General features: G+C 41.1%; 1 protein-coding gene across 3 annotated transcripts in view; it reads right to left on the bottom strand.

The window, feature by feature from the left end:
- The window catches only part of Ap2b1 (adaptor related protein complex 2 subunit beta 1), a 112,199-nt gene that overhangs the window by 26,443 nt on the left and 68,593 nt on the right, over window positions 1-17,163 (bottom strand). For all 3 annotated transcript variants that reach the window (XM_027426462.2, XM_027426464.2, XM_027426463.2), the window contains one exon: window positions 16,115-16,244. In XM_027426462.2, coding sequence (XP_027282263.1) covers window positions 16,115-16,244 — 130 coding nt within the window. The remainder of the gene's footprint in view (window positions 1-16,114; window positions 16,245-17,163) is intronic.

Genomic DNA, 17,163 nt, shown 5'->3' with positions numbered 1-17,163 from the left:
CAGGTGCTGGTAGGGCCTGGCGGAGGGTGCTGGGAACTGAACTCTGGCTCTCTGAAGGAGCAGAACAAGCACTTAATCACTGAGCTATCTGCCACTCTTACTGCTGACCTCCAGTCATCACGGAAGCTCTCTGAACTGCAGGGAATGGGGCAAACACACAGGGGACAACACTTTCCCAAAGTCAAGTTCATCTTAGTAATTCCAAATTCCGTACCTCTTATCTCTTAATTTATAATCATATCTATTTCTATCAATGTAAACTTTTGGACTGCATGCAAAGAAAACTTGGATCAGAATTTTTCTTTTAAATGCAAATGCCAGACTGTTTGATAGTTATCTGAAAAACTTTTCTTTTGAGCCCTAACTAACCTGGAACTGTAGACCGGACTGACTTCAAACTCATGGTGATCCACCTGCCTCTGCCTCCTGAATGCTGGGATTAAAAGCATGCACCTCCATGCCCAGCTTTGAAGTCTTTAAAAGCCAATCAAATCCCTAAAGTAAATAAATGTATGACCAGATAAGATGAAAAACCATGTCCTTTTACTTTTATTTAATTTCAAAGCTGAGGTCTGAGTTAGTAGTCCAGTCTAGCCTCTCAATGGTCCTCTTGCTTCAGCTTTCTGAGTGCTAGGGATATAGGCATGAGTGACCACACCCAGTTTACCTGTTCTATTCACGTTCCCCACCTCTCCGTTTATGTCTCTCTCACATACATCTTTGCATTTATCCGGGTTATGAAAAGGCAAGCAAGCTGCCTTCTGGTCTCTTAGTGAAAATGTCTTGTTCAACTGTATTTCCTGTCAGGTATCTAAATGATTTTGGTTTCCCCAAGGCACTCTGAGAGCATCCTTGAACTTTTTCATTTACTCTGAGCTTGAGCTTCCAAATTTACTCTAGAAATACTAATAAAAGTAGTCTTGAACTCATAAGGCACAGTCGAATAATTTAAGGCTGGAAGTTTGGTTTTATTCTCAAGAAGTATAGGCATAGGTTAATGACATAAAAATTCTCCAAATGTTAGAAGATGTCCTATTTTGTCTCCTCAGCTCCAATCTTGGGATGCATTAACATGCCCTAAAGCAACAGTTCCTTTTGTGTTCCCTCCCATGGAAATGAATCTGTGATTGTTGATCTGAGACTAAATTTAGGCTTGGGATCACCCCCACCTAGGAAAAGGCTCAGACCCCCCGAGCAACAGCAGGTGGAGGCTCTAATAAGGATACCCTGCTAAGATGAAGAGCTGGTCGAGCTGGTCGTCCTGGGTATTGTTTAAGAACTAGAGGAATCTGATGTTTCTAAATGGAAAAAAAGGCTTATCCAATAACAAATATTTACTATCTACTTACTGTGTGGTTTGGCACTGTTCTAGGCACTGAGATATTAGGAACGTGGGGGGGGGCAGTAACTACCGCTTTTCAACAATTTGCTCTAGTTAGAGTCAGGAAGGAAGGAAGGAAGGAAGGAAGGAAGGAAGGAAGGAAGGAAGGAAGGAAGGAAGGAAGGAAGGAAAGGTGGAAAATGTATTTAAAATGTGGTAAATAGTACAGGAAGAAAAAAAGGGTTAAGACAGACTGGGGAAGGAGCAGAGTGAGACCTTAAAAAATAGTATTTTAGCAGAGTTGTTGCAGAATATTTGTGTACACTATGTGAAGATGTGTCACTGTGACTGGTTTAATAAACAGCTGAATGGCCAATAGGTAGGCAGGAGAAAATAGGCTGGATTTCCTGGGAGAAAGAGAGACCTGGGAAGACCAGCGGTACAGGATTTTGCCAGCACACTTGTAGCTAAATCCAACATGCCGTACTAAGAAGAGGTAACGGAGAGTGGCAGAACAGATTTTTTTTTTTTTAAAAAAAAATGGGTTAATTAAGTTATAAGAGCTAGTTGGGAACAAGCTTAAGCTAAGGCCAAGCTTTCATAATCAATAAGTCTCTGGGTCATTATTTTCAGTCTGACAAGAAAGCTTGCTACACAGAGGCGTGAAAGATGTAAATAAGCCATGCAGGTAGAATTGGGGGGGGGGCACACTCCAAACAAGAAAATGGCCAATTTGAAGGCTTCAAGGTAGCAGTGGACCTGCTGCCAGCCCTACAGCAGAGAAAGGGGTGGAGGAACAGATGGAGTCAATGAAGGGCATGGTTAGAACACACGAGGTCCTGTAGCCTACTGTCAGTACTTCAGCTTCTCAGCATAGATAATTATAAATGCACGGTCTTTCTGTCTGGGAATGTGAGCTTAAAGGAAAAGGGTTTTTGGTTCAACAACAGCCAAGCAGCATTCACCATACCAGGCTCATTCCTATGAGCTGCATGCTTTACAAAGAACTTCAGGGTCAAGATACAAGGCTTTGCTCTTGTTCCAGGTAGCAACCCTCCACATCCTTGTGGTGCTGAAGATTAAACCCAGGGTCTTGGGCTCCACTACTGAGCTATACACCCAGCCCCACTGTCCTCATTTTAAAAAACTGTCTTACAGCAGAAAAGTAAACCAGGAACTTACAGTGTATATGTGACCCCCTTCTGCCAAAATATGACTAACCTGTGATACTACACTGACCAACCCACAAAACTTATCATGAGCTTTTTGTTCTTGATCAATCTATGGAACTTATCTTTATGGAAAGTGTCACACCCCTGTCAGATCTTTATTTAGCTTACGTTGTTCCTCAGGGATTATGCATACTTTATTTTACACACAGGATTGAATTAATTAACACCAGCAAAGTTTTCACCAAATTGTGCTGTGCTCAAATATGTCTTAAATAAAACTACTCAGGTTACACTCCCAAAGTTTGAACCAACACTGGCTACTGAGTCATGTTGAAACGAACTGCCTTCTTGACTCCTGCATATTTGTTACTCTGTTTACTGTGAAGGTCACAGAGACTCCCACACCACACATGTACACACTAAATAAATAATGTAAAAAGACCCTTTCAAACACAGTTAATATAAACTGTGCCATGTTCTAAGATAACGAAGGCAGAACTGTATCAGTTAAAATAACACCCCAAATCCTAGACCAATATGCTATAGAAGTCCTACTAACAACATAAAAACTTCATTAGCTGCAAATTGGAAATGAACCAGAGTCACAGCTGTACCTTTGTACTGCCTGTATGTTATCTAACCTTATGTGGACAAGGAAGACATGTGGCTGTTGAGATGCAAGAGAGGACAGGTCACTGAGCACAGATGCTATCTCTAGGCAGTCCACCAGGGAAACAGGCCATATACAGAAGGGGTAGACACTGTCAGCAAAACAACAGATTCTGAGTATTTACCCTCCCAATTCTTTCCATGGTTCCTGAAAACAAACAAAAGCTATTACTAAGCCAAGGACAGCTGTTCATGCAAACACCTTTCAAAAATGACTGGTCAATGTTTTTCTTAGTTTTTAACTATAATAGATTCTAATGATATTCGTCAGCAACCCCACTTCTAACTGGGTTTAGACTGATAATTCTATCAATGCTTTCTCTTAAACCAGGCTTTCCTAAAATAGAATACAAAGGAAAGCAAAGCCAGGTGTGGTATGCACCTGTAACTCCAGCTACTCAGGATGCTATGGTAGAACTGAGAGTTCAAGGCTAGACTGGGGCAACATAGGCAAAATTTAGCTCAAAACAATACAAAAACATAAATAAAAGGGAAAATAGTTCAGACTCAGGGCATTTTCATTACATGCTCCACGACAGATTTTCACTCTGTGTACCTTGATTTGAAAGAAACTTATTCTTGTAAATTCCACAGTTGGTGCCTACAGAGACACTAAAGGAAGGCCTATTTCATTTCAAGTAATTATCTTTTTTTTTAATGGAATTTTACAAAGACAGATCTGAGAATTTCAGGATAATAAATACTGATAGTATTCCTGCAAATACTCAAACCCCAACCACTGCCAGTGCAGTATGAATTCTAGTAGAAAGACAGGCTTTGAAATAGAGAAAGAGTAAAAGCTATCCTCCTAACAGTAGGCTTTTCTGTTCTTGCTGTGAATGGAACCTAGGGTCTTATACATGTTAGACAAGAGCTCTGACACTGGAATACAGCCTGAGCCCCAAGACTGTAGTCTTTACACATGCATGGTCATGGGGCTTTTCTAAGCCTCTTTTCTATTTGTTCTATGTGCACGTTTTTGTTCTCAAGATTTATTTCAATATGTATTTATTTTCCTATTATGAAGCCTGAATAACTCCATACATTTCTAAAAAGTAAAAAAATTCACATCTTATAAAGCACAGCACTAGAGAAAAACATAAGAGATTAGTATAAGTAAATGTGAATGTGACTCTAAAATAGGCTTCAGTCCAGCTCAGGAAAATCCCAGAGTTCTCTTAAACTTGAACCTATAATGTACAGTAAAGCTTTGTGTAAAGATTTTTCAGGATAATGAGACAGAAGGACTAGGAAGAGCTTACCTGTTTCCTACTGAAAATTCAACATTCTCTAGACGCATAAAGATCATACAGTTAAAGTTGTTTCCAACCATGCAACAAACTAGAAGTCTCAGATTTCATTTTTCATCACCCACTTATAATGTATAATTATGGTAGAAGATTGGATATGGTTTTAATCAACAGAAGTCTGAGGCTGGAGAGATGGCTCAGTGGTTAAAAGCACTGGCTGCTCTTCCAGAGGACCCAGATTCAATTTCCAGCACCCACATGGCAGCTCACAAATGATCCAGCTCCAAGTGATTTAACAATCTCACATAGACATACAAGGAGGCAAAACACCAATATACATAAAATAAAAAGAAAAAAGAAAAGTCTACAGGTCACTTTTTATTACTATTATATATTTAAAAAAATTCATAATTCTTTGCTCAAGGTCTTAGCATGGACCTGTTTCCTTGAATGGCTGGCCCTCACAGGGCCCTTTCCTATGGCACTAGCTTGGGTGGACTGAGAACTAAGCTCTGTGTTCAGTAACAACTGTCTTCTGACACTGCCAGCAGATTTCTAACTGCACAGAGCTCTTGGGCTCAAGAGAATACAGTGTTACTGCCTATTGCTTACAAGTAGTCATTCAGGTGGGGCAGCTGCTGTGAACAGATGTGCTGTTTGGCTCTTGTCAATTTGACAGGAACCTAGGCATGCCTGAGAAGAGAGAGCCACAGTTAAGAAAATGCCTCTGTAAGACTGGCCAGTAGGCAGGCCCATGGAGCATTTTCTTAATTAGAGATTAAAGTGGGAAGGCCCAGCTCCTTTTGGGTGGTGCCATCCCTGGGCAGGTAGTCTTGGGGTATATAAGAAATCAGGCTAATAAGCCAAACATGTACACCTTTAATCCCAGCACTTGGGAGGCAGAGTGCAAGAGGATCTCTATAAATTCGAGGCTGTTTGGTCTGCTAGGGGGTTCACCAGGATAACCAGGGTTACACAGTGAAAGAAAAAAGAAAGAAAAAGAAAGAAAGAAAGAAAGAAAGGAAGGAAGGAAGGAAGGAAGGAAGGAAGGAAGGAAGGAAGGAAGGAAGAGGAAGAGGGAGGGAGGGAGGAGAGAGGAGGGGGAGAGGAGAGGAGGGAGAGGGAGAGAAGGGGAGGAAGGGGAGGGGAGGGGAGGGAAGGAAAGGAGGAGGAGGAGGAAGAGGAAGAGGAGGAAAAAGAAAAAGAAAACAGGCTGAGCAAGCAGTAGGAAGCAAGCCAGTAACCAGTCTTCCTCCATGGTCCATGGCTCCTGCTTTAGTCCCTACCTCCAGGTTCTGCCTTGACTTTTTTCAATGACACACTGTAATGTGGAACTGCAAGCTAAAATAAATCCTTTCTTCTCTGTGCTGGTTAGTTTTATGTCAACTTGACATCGCTAGAGTCATTTTGGAAAAAGGAAACTCAGTTGAGAAAATGCTCCTACCCGACTGGCCTATGGGCAAAGCCTGTGGTAGGTACATTTTCTTGATTAATAATTAATACAGGAGGTTCTAGTTCACTATGGACAGTGCCACCTCTACAATGGCTGCCCTGGGGGCTGTAAGAAAACAGGCTAAGCAAGCCATAAGGAGCAAGCTAGTAAGCAGCACTCCTCCATAGTGTCTGCATCAGCTCCTGCCTCCAGGTTCCAAGTGATGGACTGTGCTGTGGGACCTTAGGCTGAAATAAATCCTTTCCTCCCCAAGTTGCTTTTCATCATGGTGTTTTAGAGCAACAATGGAAACCCTAAGTATAGACATGCTTTTATGAAGTGGGGTATCAGTTATAGAAAACAGAAGGTACTACTCAGGAGAGTCTTATCTTCTGAGGGAAGTTAGTGAGGGAGCTAGGAATCAAGCCCAAAGTCTTGTGTACATTAAGCAAGCATTCTAGCACTGAGTTCCACCTTCAACCTGACTATCAGCTATCCTGACAAAAAAAGTTGTACCATCAAGCACAATCGAGTACAAAACGAGTATCTAAAATTCAAGATACCAAATTTCTTTGAACTGAAGAACATTTGTAGTCTTGCAGTGGCAAGAAAAACATATCGAAACAGCCAATCACAGAAATCATTTTTGGTTAGCAAAACATTTTTAATTTTTCATAATTAAGACCACATTTCCTTACATGATGCTTCTGGTGTATTTTAGGACTGTTGAGTGTACAGGACATTGGATCCACTTATCTGACTTGGATGTATGCATTGTGCCTGTGCTAGGCATCTCCAAGAACTGAGTACACAGAACAAGCAGCAACCATAAAGGCCACATGGAGTCCTCAACTATGGATCCTGAAAAGCCAAAGCAGCTTTAATCCTGAACTTGTTTGCAATGTGTATCAGTCAAGTCCGCAGATGCCAGGCAGGCCTACTTCATCTAAGGGAAGCTGCTGCAAAGGTCTTCCATTTTGAAGTACTCACCAGTTTTTCTGGTACAATAGCTACAGCTGTGGACTTCCTGGGTGCGAATGGACATATGGGAGACAAGATATACCAGGCCAGGCACCATCCACAACTGATAGTCTCATAAGCTGAGACTACAATGCAGTGACAAGGGACAGAAATTCCTTAGGGCTATATAGTCCAAAACCCCTTCTGGCTGACAAGACTAAAACAGGATTAGAAGGTGTCTTTCATAGCCACTGTCTTCAACACTTTCTTCCCTCATCAGAACTAACGAATGCTGTCTTTTTTTAACAGACATGCAAAGACAAAAATCACATATTTCCTTTCCCTAATCAATACTGCAGCCTCTTATCCAACAGTTAATTTGAGATTAAGACACAACAGATAAAAAGACAGACTCATCTTGAAGGTGAATTCTATATAGAAGGGGGAAAAAAGAACTTTAAAAAATTACATTTGCTTATTTGTCCTCACATGTATGTGTTTATTTATGCACGTGTGCCACAGTGTATATGTGGAGGTCAGAGGACACTTGCAAGAGTTTGTTCTCTCCTTCCATTATGTGGCCTCTAGGGACCAACTTAGGTTTGTCTTGAGGCTTCAAAAACCTGAACCATCTTGCTGGCTCAAAAAAGAACTTTTTTGAGACAGAGTTTCTCTGTATAGCCTTGGCTGTCCTGAAACTCACACTGTAGACCAGGCTGACCTCAAACTCAGAGAGATCCACCTGCCTCTGCTGCCTGAGTACTAGGATTAAAGGTGTGAGTCACCACCGCCTGGCTTCAAAAGAGAATTTTTAAGAAGGTATAATCAGTCTTCTAAGCAAAGACAGAAATATAAATCACATTTAAGGCTGAGGATGCAGTAAAGTTGGCAGAATGCTTGCTTTGAATTCATAAAACTTTGGGTTCAATTCCCAGCACGACATAAACATCTTTAGTTAGGTTTAGAAGCTGACCTGAAATATATGAATTCTACTATAACTAAAAGAGAATAAAACATTTTACAATCATGAATCCATAAGGGAAGGGGAAACATAAGAGCAATAACATCTTAATAGAAAACACACAGATTGGCAATAATACCACAGAATCCTTTAATGGTTATGACTTTTAGCACTCAGGATTTATATGGTAGGGTAGGGCCATTTAAAAGAGAAGATTGGGGATGGGAATGAAGTCTGCCTAGCAAGCTTAAGGTCCTGAGTTCAACCCACACCAAAGCTCTATTTAAAAAAAAAAAAAGAAAGAAAGAAAAATAGCCGGGCGTTGGTGGCACACACCTTTAATCCCAGCACTGGGGAGGCAGAGGCAGGTGGATCTCTGTGAGTTCGAGGCCAGCCTGATTTCCAGAATGAGTGCCAGGATAGGCTCCAAAGCTACACAGAGAAACCCTGTCTCAAAAAAACAAAACAAAACAAAAACAAAAAAAGAAAGAAAGAGAAAGAAAGAAAGAAAGAAAGAAAGAAAGAAAGAAAGAAAGAAAGAAAGAAAGGAAAAGAAAAATAGAGGTCAGGCAGGCAGATCTCTATGGAACGAGTTCCAGGACAGCCAAGGCCACAGAGAAAACCTATCATGAAAAACTTAAAAAGAAAAAGAAAGAAAGGAAGAAGGAAGGAAGGGAGGGAGGGAGGGAGGAAAGAAGGAAGGAAGAAAAGAGTATGATGCCATCAACAGATCTAGATTTCCTGGAGCCCCAGCTCTATGTAAAATGGTAAGATTAATTCCTTCAGTGAGGATAAACCATTGAGGGTTGTTAGATTAAGTGACCTTACAGACCGGATGCTAAGATTCCATAGTCTTTTCCAAAAGCCTGGCAGACTCATTACAGCACATTCAGGATATTTAGAGACTTTTAAAAAAGAATCAAGGCAGTTCAAGAAAAAGGACATGGTTTAAAAATAAAATAAAAGACCATAGAAATCATCCGATTTTAAGAATAGAAAAACAAAACCAAGCCCTCCCCACCACAACAGCCACAATGACCTAACAGATGATTTCAAAGGTGTGATTAGGGATTTAGGAGAGAGGAAACGTAATAGGGCAGGGGGGGAAAGTAAAGATTAAGAACCAAACCCAAATTTGAGAAAATTGTTCAACTCACAGATTCCAGAAACTACACAAGCTCCAAGTCAGGTAACTATAAGAGGAAGGGCAGGGAGGCTGCATAGAAGTGCTGCCCAACAGAGCTCTCTGTACTATTCTATCTAGCAACTACTAATCACACCTGTTTTTATATGTAGTAGAGGAATTGAGATCTTTACCTAATTTAATATATATCAATATTATATCAAATATATATCAATTTATATAACCGAATGTAGGCTAATGGCTAGTGTATTAAACAGTATAACCAAAGAGGGTTTGGGATGTAGCTCCATCGTCCTCCGTCATCCTGACATAGCATGCCACAAGTTCCTCAGTTTGGTTACCAACACTGCCACTTCCCAAACACAACAACAAACATGGCAGGGTGCAAGAAAATAGCAACTATCCTTCACAATATGTGCATTTTGCCAATTTAAATAAATAGTAACAGTAAAACCAAACCGAGGGGTTATGGATGTAGCTCAATAGCAGAATGGTCACCTCGTATACATGAGGCTCTGCATCTGATCCCCAGAACCAGAAAACAAAACAGTTAAGATACTAAGAAAAATTAGAAATTTGAACATTAAATGGATAATTGGTTGCCAAGAAATTCTTGGTAATATTTTTAGTTGAGAGAGAGAGAGAGAGAGAGAGAGAGAGAGAGAGAGAGAGAGAGCCAGACATTGATGTTGGGTGTCCTCCTTAATTATTGTCTGTTGTGGTTTGAATATTAAATATTCCCAGCTGCAGGTGCAGCTGGGGAAATCTGTGGAGTCTTGCAGGAAGTAGGTTATTAGGGCTGGACCCTGAGGCTGTGTGTATGACCCTCCCTCACTTTCTGGTCACTCTGCTTCTCATGTAAGGTGACCAGCCAGCTTCCTGCTTTTCCCTGCCTTCTGCCATGTCCTTCCAGAAATCATGGACTATATCCTGCAGAAACTGTAAGCCACTGTGAGATGGTGTCTCACTATATAGTCCTAACTGCCCTGTAACTCTCTTATGAAGACCAGGCTAGCCCTGAACTCCACCTGCCTCTGCTTCCTAAGTGCTTTGATTAAAGGATTACACCACTATGCCTGGTCTTTTAAGACAGGATCTCTAGGCCGGGTGGTAATGGCGCAGACCTTTAATCCCAGCACTCGGGAGGCAGAGGCAGTTGGATATCTGTGAGTTCAAGGCCAGCCTGGTCTACAAAGCGAGTGCCAGGATAGGCTCCAAGGCTACACAGAGAAACCCTATCTCAAAAACCAAAAAACAAAACAACAACAAAAAAGACAGGATTTCATTGATTGGCTAGACTGGATTGCCAGCATGCTACTGGGACCTTCCCGTCACTGGAATTATTGGCACTTGTTGCCATACCCAGGTCCTCATGCTTGTACAGCAAGCACTTTCCCCAGTGGCCATTTTCCTAGCCTTATTACCCTACTGTGGTTCTTTTCCTTTAAAGAATCTTTTTGAAGATATATGACAAAATACACATGGATGAAGTGATAGCAATGTCTGGGATTGCTTTAGCATAATGGAGCAGTCTGTGGAAAGGATAAGGATTCTATAAGCTTTCATTGGTAAAGTACAGAGCATAGAACATGATGAAGTATAAATGATTCTTAACCTAGAATTAATACAAAAAGTGTTAAACAAGCGTGAAGACAATAAAGGAGATGATACGTAAAGAAACAGGTAAGGTGCTGGAGAGATTGCTCTGGGGTAAAGAGCACTGGCTGCCCTTCCAGAGGACCTGGGTTCAATTTCCAGCTCCCATATAGTGACTTAGAACTGTCTGAAATTCCAGTACATCCAACATCCTCTTCTGGCCTTCATAGGCACTGCACACAAGGCACACAGATATACACACAGGCAAAACACCCATACACATTTAAAAAGAGAGAGAGATGGTGTCTCCTAAAATTTATTTCCCTAGTCTCAGGAAGATCAATTTCATCAAAATGAAAGAATACACCAAGAAAACGAAACTAAAAATGTGAAGCACATAAACAAGATGAGGGTGACGCTACAGGATGACAGCTGGCAGTCTGCACAGGGACAGGGTTTAAAAACTTGAGAAGAGACTTCAAGAAAGGTGAGCTAACAAGACCATGGTGGAGAATATGGACTCCACCCGTAACACTTTGAACTGAACTGTGCCTAAGAACATAACAGAAGCCATTAAATTGTCTCAACATGACTAGGCATTACAATAACAATAACCACTGACTTAAGCAAATTTCAATGGGACTTTACCAGGAAAATAGGGATGTGGGAGGTAAATATGTAGATGATGACAGCAAGTGAGAGAGGAACTCCTAAAACCCAGAAGTTGCAATAGAGAATGCTTTATTTATAGAGGCAAATAGCCAAAGGATCAACTCAAAGAGGCAAAAGAGGTTGCTTTTGTAGAGCATGGGGGCCGACACTGGGAGAAGGCTGGGGTCTGAGTTTTTCCTGTAGAATTAGCTTTTGTTTTTTAGAGACATATTCTCACACTTTAGCCCAATCATTTATTTAGCTCATTTGTAGCCCAGGCTAGACTTATTTATACTTGCTGCAATACCCTTGCCTAAGCCTTAATGGTGCTGAGGTTAGAGACATCATGTCTAACCCAGATGATTCTTCAAGCTATACTTACATAGCCCTGCTAAAAAGTATCCTGAAAGAATGACACTATCAATATTTCCAACTATAGCACAGTGAAAAAGGAAGCATGCAGCCATGGGAACTCCAAAGCATGTCATAACTTCATTGCCTCTGTGCAGGCTCTGACTTGAAGAAGCAGTTACTTGCCATTGAGTATATTGAGAAAATGTTTCTAAGCAACTAAAACATGTGGAATGAAAAACAATGACACTGGAGTCAATTAAACACATTTAGAGAAAAATTATTTAGATACTTGTTAAGGTTTTTGTTTTATTTAAATAGGGGGAATAATCTTTTCTTTTTTAGGATATAATTATTGGATACAAATAAACTCAAATGAATTCCACAGTGGGGCAAATTTTACTCAATATGCTGTTTATAAGCTGGATTTAGAGGGTGTGTGTGTGTGTGTGTGTGTGTGTGTGTGTGTGTGTGTGTGTGTGTGTGTGTGTGTGTGCTGTGGATCAAACCTACAGTTTCACACATAGTAGGCAAGAACTCTGCCACTGAACTATATCCTCACCCTCACAAAAGCCTTTCTAATCAAACCTGGAATGGCAGTAAAATCATCCTAGGTTCAAATCTCTACTGGAGATTTCACTCTGTATCTGTGGCATAATAACTGACTTTGTACTTTAAGAAGTAATTGGGGCTGGGAAGTAAACCACTTCCTTTGCAAGCATGAGGACCTGGTTTTTTTGTTTGTTTGTTTGTTTTTCAAGACAGGTTTTCTCTGTGTAGCTTTGTAGCCTGTCCTGGCAATCACTCTGGAGACCAGGCTGGCCTCAAACTCATTGATCCACCTGCCTCTGCCTCCCGAGTGCTGGGATTAAAGGCGTGCGCCACCAACACCTGGCTGAGGACCTGGTTTTGATGAGCAGAAGCCATTAAAACAAAAACATCCATGGTGTCAAATACTTTTAATGTCAGCAGTGGTAGACAGGCAAAGGCAGGCTGATCCCTAGGGTTCACTGGTCATCTAGCTTAGCCTGCTTGGTGAGCTCTGGGCCAACAAGAGACTATGTCCTAAAATGAGGAGGTCTCCTGACGAAAAGGACACCAGGGGTTGACCATGGGTCTATACACACACACACAGAAGAAAAGCAGACATGGGAGATGGATCAGTTGGTAAAGCTTCTGGTGTCTAAGTCTGACCATTTATGGTGGCATGTATCTGTAAATCCAGCACTCTGAAAGCAAAGGTAGACACCTGGACATCAGACAGCCAGGCCAGCTGAATCACAAAACACAAGGTAGATCCTAAACACTGGCATCCATATCCACATGCACACATGTATGCATATGTGGACTCATCATGCACAAATACATGTGAAGAAATGGTATCTTCTTAACTTATACTATTTTATACTGTAACAGACGGTAGCTTAATGAGCATTTTAATGAAATACTCTTCTAACAATATTATAGTAAGTTTGGGCTATCTGGCCTAATCTTTTTTTTCTCTCTCTTTTTTTCTTTTTTTGGTTTTTTGAGACAGGGTTTCTCTGTGGCTTTGGATGCTGTCCTGGAACTAGCTCTTGTAGACCAGGCTGGTCTCGACTCACAGAGATCTGCCTGTCTCTGCCTCCCAAGTGTTGGGATTAAAGGCCTAAATGGTCTAATCTTAAGCTAAATTTTAACTCTACTTGTTCACATGAGGACAAGAGCAGAATGGAAGCTAAATTTTGCAGCTCCTCACTCCCATCAGCTATTTCTTTGCTTCCTTCTCCCAGCAGACAGTAATACAGTTTTCAGAGGAGATGAAAGCTTTTCTCTTTTCAATGTTTTGTTTATCTTTACTACTGAAAAGTGCCAATTAATAAGAGAGTCACAATTATGCTATTCCTGAGAGAAAAGAGCCTACAAGGAAAACTTCAAGAAGCAGTAGTTGACTAGAGATGGAATTGGGGATGGTGCAAATTGTGCTTGCTAGGGAAGTAACAGGCCCAATCTTTAGACACAGTCTTTTATAGACTGTTTTTTACAATAGCAGGTAGGTGAAAAATAACTTACAAATTCCAATATTGTATCAGTACCTTCAAGGGAGGGCTTTAGATTTAAGATCCACTTTCTTTAGGAGGGTTCCTATCTGGGATTCAGTAAATTAGAAATGCAAATAGGAAAGAGAACTAACATTCCTTTGTTTTCTTTTAGGCTCTGAATGCTTGCCCTAGTTTCTGTGACCCAAATATCCTTCCTACTCCTGAAGAAATGCATTCATGCATGCATGCGGAGTGTCCTAGACATCATGCTTGGGGCTTAATGGGCCAATGGGAGGTTGCCTCCAAGAAAGAGAGCAGATGCATATCTGGGTTAGTTACTTGAAGACTGTGAGCTGGAAATGCCCTTAGCACATTACTTTCCTCATAGTAACAGCCAATTCTATCTACAGAGTAACCCTAGTTTCCTTCTAGTCTCAGCCAAGTTATATTCTGACTCACTTGTCTACTCTAAGAAATTCTTACTCAGAGCTAAGAAAAGCAACAATTAGCCACTGTGGCAACAAGGTAGTCAGTGAACCGGCAGACAATTGTGCTGAAGAATATTTAGTTTGAGTTCAACATAATAGCTTGTTGTTTTATCAACAGTAGTCACATCTCACATCAGTATTTCTAGAAAACTGAGCAATGTGATCCATCTATCTGGACTGGAAAGTGCATAGCTAATATTTTTCTTTCATCATGTTAAATATATTTCAGTCTCCTTCAAATTATTCTATTGTTTCAATTTCTAGGCAGGGATAACAATCCTCCACTAAGTCTTACATCTGCCACAGTGTATCTTCTTCCTTTTCTCCTTTTCATTTTTGATCAAGTGTGAGCTCACTATCAACATATTTTCTTCTCAGGTGGGAGCCTTTTTGGTTTTCCTAATGATTTATTTTTATTTGATTTGCATTGGTGTTTTGTCTGCATGAATGTGTGAGGGTGTCAGATCTTGAGGTTACAGACAGTTGTTAGCTGTTATGCGGGTTCTGGGAATTGAACCTGGGTACTCTGAAGGGCAGTCAGTGCTCTTAACCACTGAGCCATCTCTTCTGCCCCCAGGAGTCTTCTTTTTTTTTAAAAAAAAATACATTTATTACTTTTATGTTTATGAGTATTTGTCTGTATTCATGATTGTGAACCAAGTGTGTGCAGTTCCCAGAGGCCAGAAGAGGGTATCAGATCTCCTGGAACTGTAGTTACAGATGGTTTTGAGTTGCATTTGGGTTCTGGGAACTGAACCTGGTCTTCTGTTAAATGCAGCCTGTAGCACGAAAAATAAAAGACCTAGAGTTTGATATTGGGGTTCAAACTTTAAGCTGAAGATTAGAAAAGCAAAGTAGCAGGCCACCAGCTCTTACCACTACCTCGGGCTGAATGGGCTGATCCTGCTGCCTCTCCTCAGTGTGGCTGGAGAATCCTGAGACTGAATGTCTTCCTATCCTCAATGTGGCTGGAGAATGAATGACTGATACTACTGAAGACCCTGCTCCTATCTTTTATAACCCTATAGTGCTGGGATTAAGGCATATGATTCCAGGTGCTGAGATCATCTTTGTATGAGCTGTTTCTCTTTAGGACTGGATCAATCTTGTGTAGATCTGGGTGGCCTTGGACTCACAGAAATCCATCTACCTCTTAATCCTGAGTCCTAGGATTAAAGGTGTGTACCACCACCTCCTAGCTTCTGGCTGCTGGGATTAAAGGTGTGTGCCTGACTTCTATAGCTTGTGGCTGACTTTGCTTTCTGAATCCTCAGGCAAGCTTTAATAAATCATAAATATTATATCACCACAGCAGCCAGTGCTTTTAACTTCTGAGTCGTGTCTCCAGTTTCCTCAGCTGCAAATCTTAAACCAGGCATGGTGCTGCATGCCTACAATTCTGTACTTAGAGGAGGTAGAGCGTGGAGGACCAAGTCCAAAATTATTCTGACACAAATTAGGATAATCAAGACTCTCAAAAAACAAACTTTAAAATGTTTATTGAGTAAGTAACTCTCTAAGTTATTATATAGCTTACTTTTGTTTATTAAAACAAAATAAAAATTCTTCACCATATAGTTACTTCAAACTATTTTGTTATCAACTTTATCATAAGGAAACACATTTTCCTTAGAGGTTCCATATTGGGAGAATGGGTCTTTTGCATGCTGGAGTTGAGACTGGGAATGGCCTAGTGGGAAGTGGTGAGGTCACTGGGAACACTGGCCCCTTCAAGACATCACAGTAGTTCCTGTGAGAACCTGTCTAGGTTTTGGGAGAGTTAAGTTTTTATTTTAAAAAATCACTGCCTCTGCTTCTCCTCTGCTTCTATTATTGCCACTGTGACTTTTCCCTGTCACATGTCATCTACCACGATTCTGTGCATGATAAAAGGAAGCCAAAGTACTCTCACCAGACTGATTAAATGCTGACACCAAGCTCTTATACCTGCCAAACTGTAAGCTAAATAAGTATCTACATGTACATGGGTATTTTGTTACAGCACTGGAGAATGAGTGACTACAGATGGATCACTTTACACATAAAGGGAAAACAACAAGATATTAAAAATACTCTGCAAGTGAAGAAAAACTCTGACCTGCAAGTTATTCAGAGGTTCCATCTTCATGACTGGGCCCAAGGTGTTGAGAGGCAGAGAGACATCAATGCTCTGGTTTGGCATCAGTGGAGTGTGGATGGCCAAGGGAGTGCTCGGGATGACACCAAAGCTAGAAAGAGGAGGAAGAACACCAAGACATTAGTCAAGAGGCAGGATTTGTAGGTTTTCCATGGCTTTACCACAATGAAATAACTTTTTTTTAAAGATTTTATTTATTATGTATACAATGTTCTTCTTGCACATTTCCCTGCACGTCAGAAGAGGGAAGAGGGCACCAGATTTCATTATAGATGGTTGTGAGCTACCATGTGGTTGCTGGGAATTGAACTCATGACCTCAGGAAGAGCAGCCAGTGCTCTTAACCTCTGAGCCATCTCTCCAGCCCCCAAAATAACTTTTAAGACAACTAAATAGAAGGAATAGCAGGAAACTGCTCAGCTGGCCTGCTCCAACACTGGATATGCTGTGATTTCTGTTTCCATCACATGAACTTGAAAAGTGAGACAATGTTCATGGCAGGAACTACTGCTGACACTGTGATTCTGAAAGATTCTTTTGTGTATCATGTTGCTGGAGGGACATGATTTTTTTAAAATTGAAATAGACTCTTCTCTCATATAATACATGCCGACACCAGAGTTTCCCTTCTTCTCTGTTCCTTCCAACTCCCCAACACTTTCCCTCTCCCCTAGATTCATCCCTCACCCCCATTTCCCTTCAGAAAAGAACAGGCCTCTAAGAGACAACAGCCAAACTCAACAAAATAAGATACAGTAAGACAAGGCAAAAGCCCTTATACTGAGGTTGGACAAGGCAACCCAATAGGAGGAAAAGAGTCCCAAGAGCAGGCAAAGAGAGTCAGAGACAGATCCACTCCTACGATTATGAGTCCCACAAAAACACCAAGCTAACAGCCATTAACGTATACCCAGAGGACCTGGTTCAGACCCATGCAGGTCCCATGTTTGCTACTTCAGTCCCTGTGAGCCCATATGAGCAAGCACTGCTTAGTTGATTCAGTGGGCCAT

This window comes from Cricetulus griseus, chromosome 7 (assembly GCF_003668045.3).
Source record: "Cricetulus griseus strain 17A/GY chromosome 7, alternate assembly CriGri-PICRH-1.0, whole genome shotgun sequence".
Taxonomy (NCBI): domain Eukaryota; kingdom Metazoa; phylum Chordata; class Mammalia; order Rodentia; family Cricetidae; genus Cricetulus; species Cricetulus griseus.
This window is presented reverse-complemented; position numbering and strand designations above follow the sequence as displayed.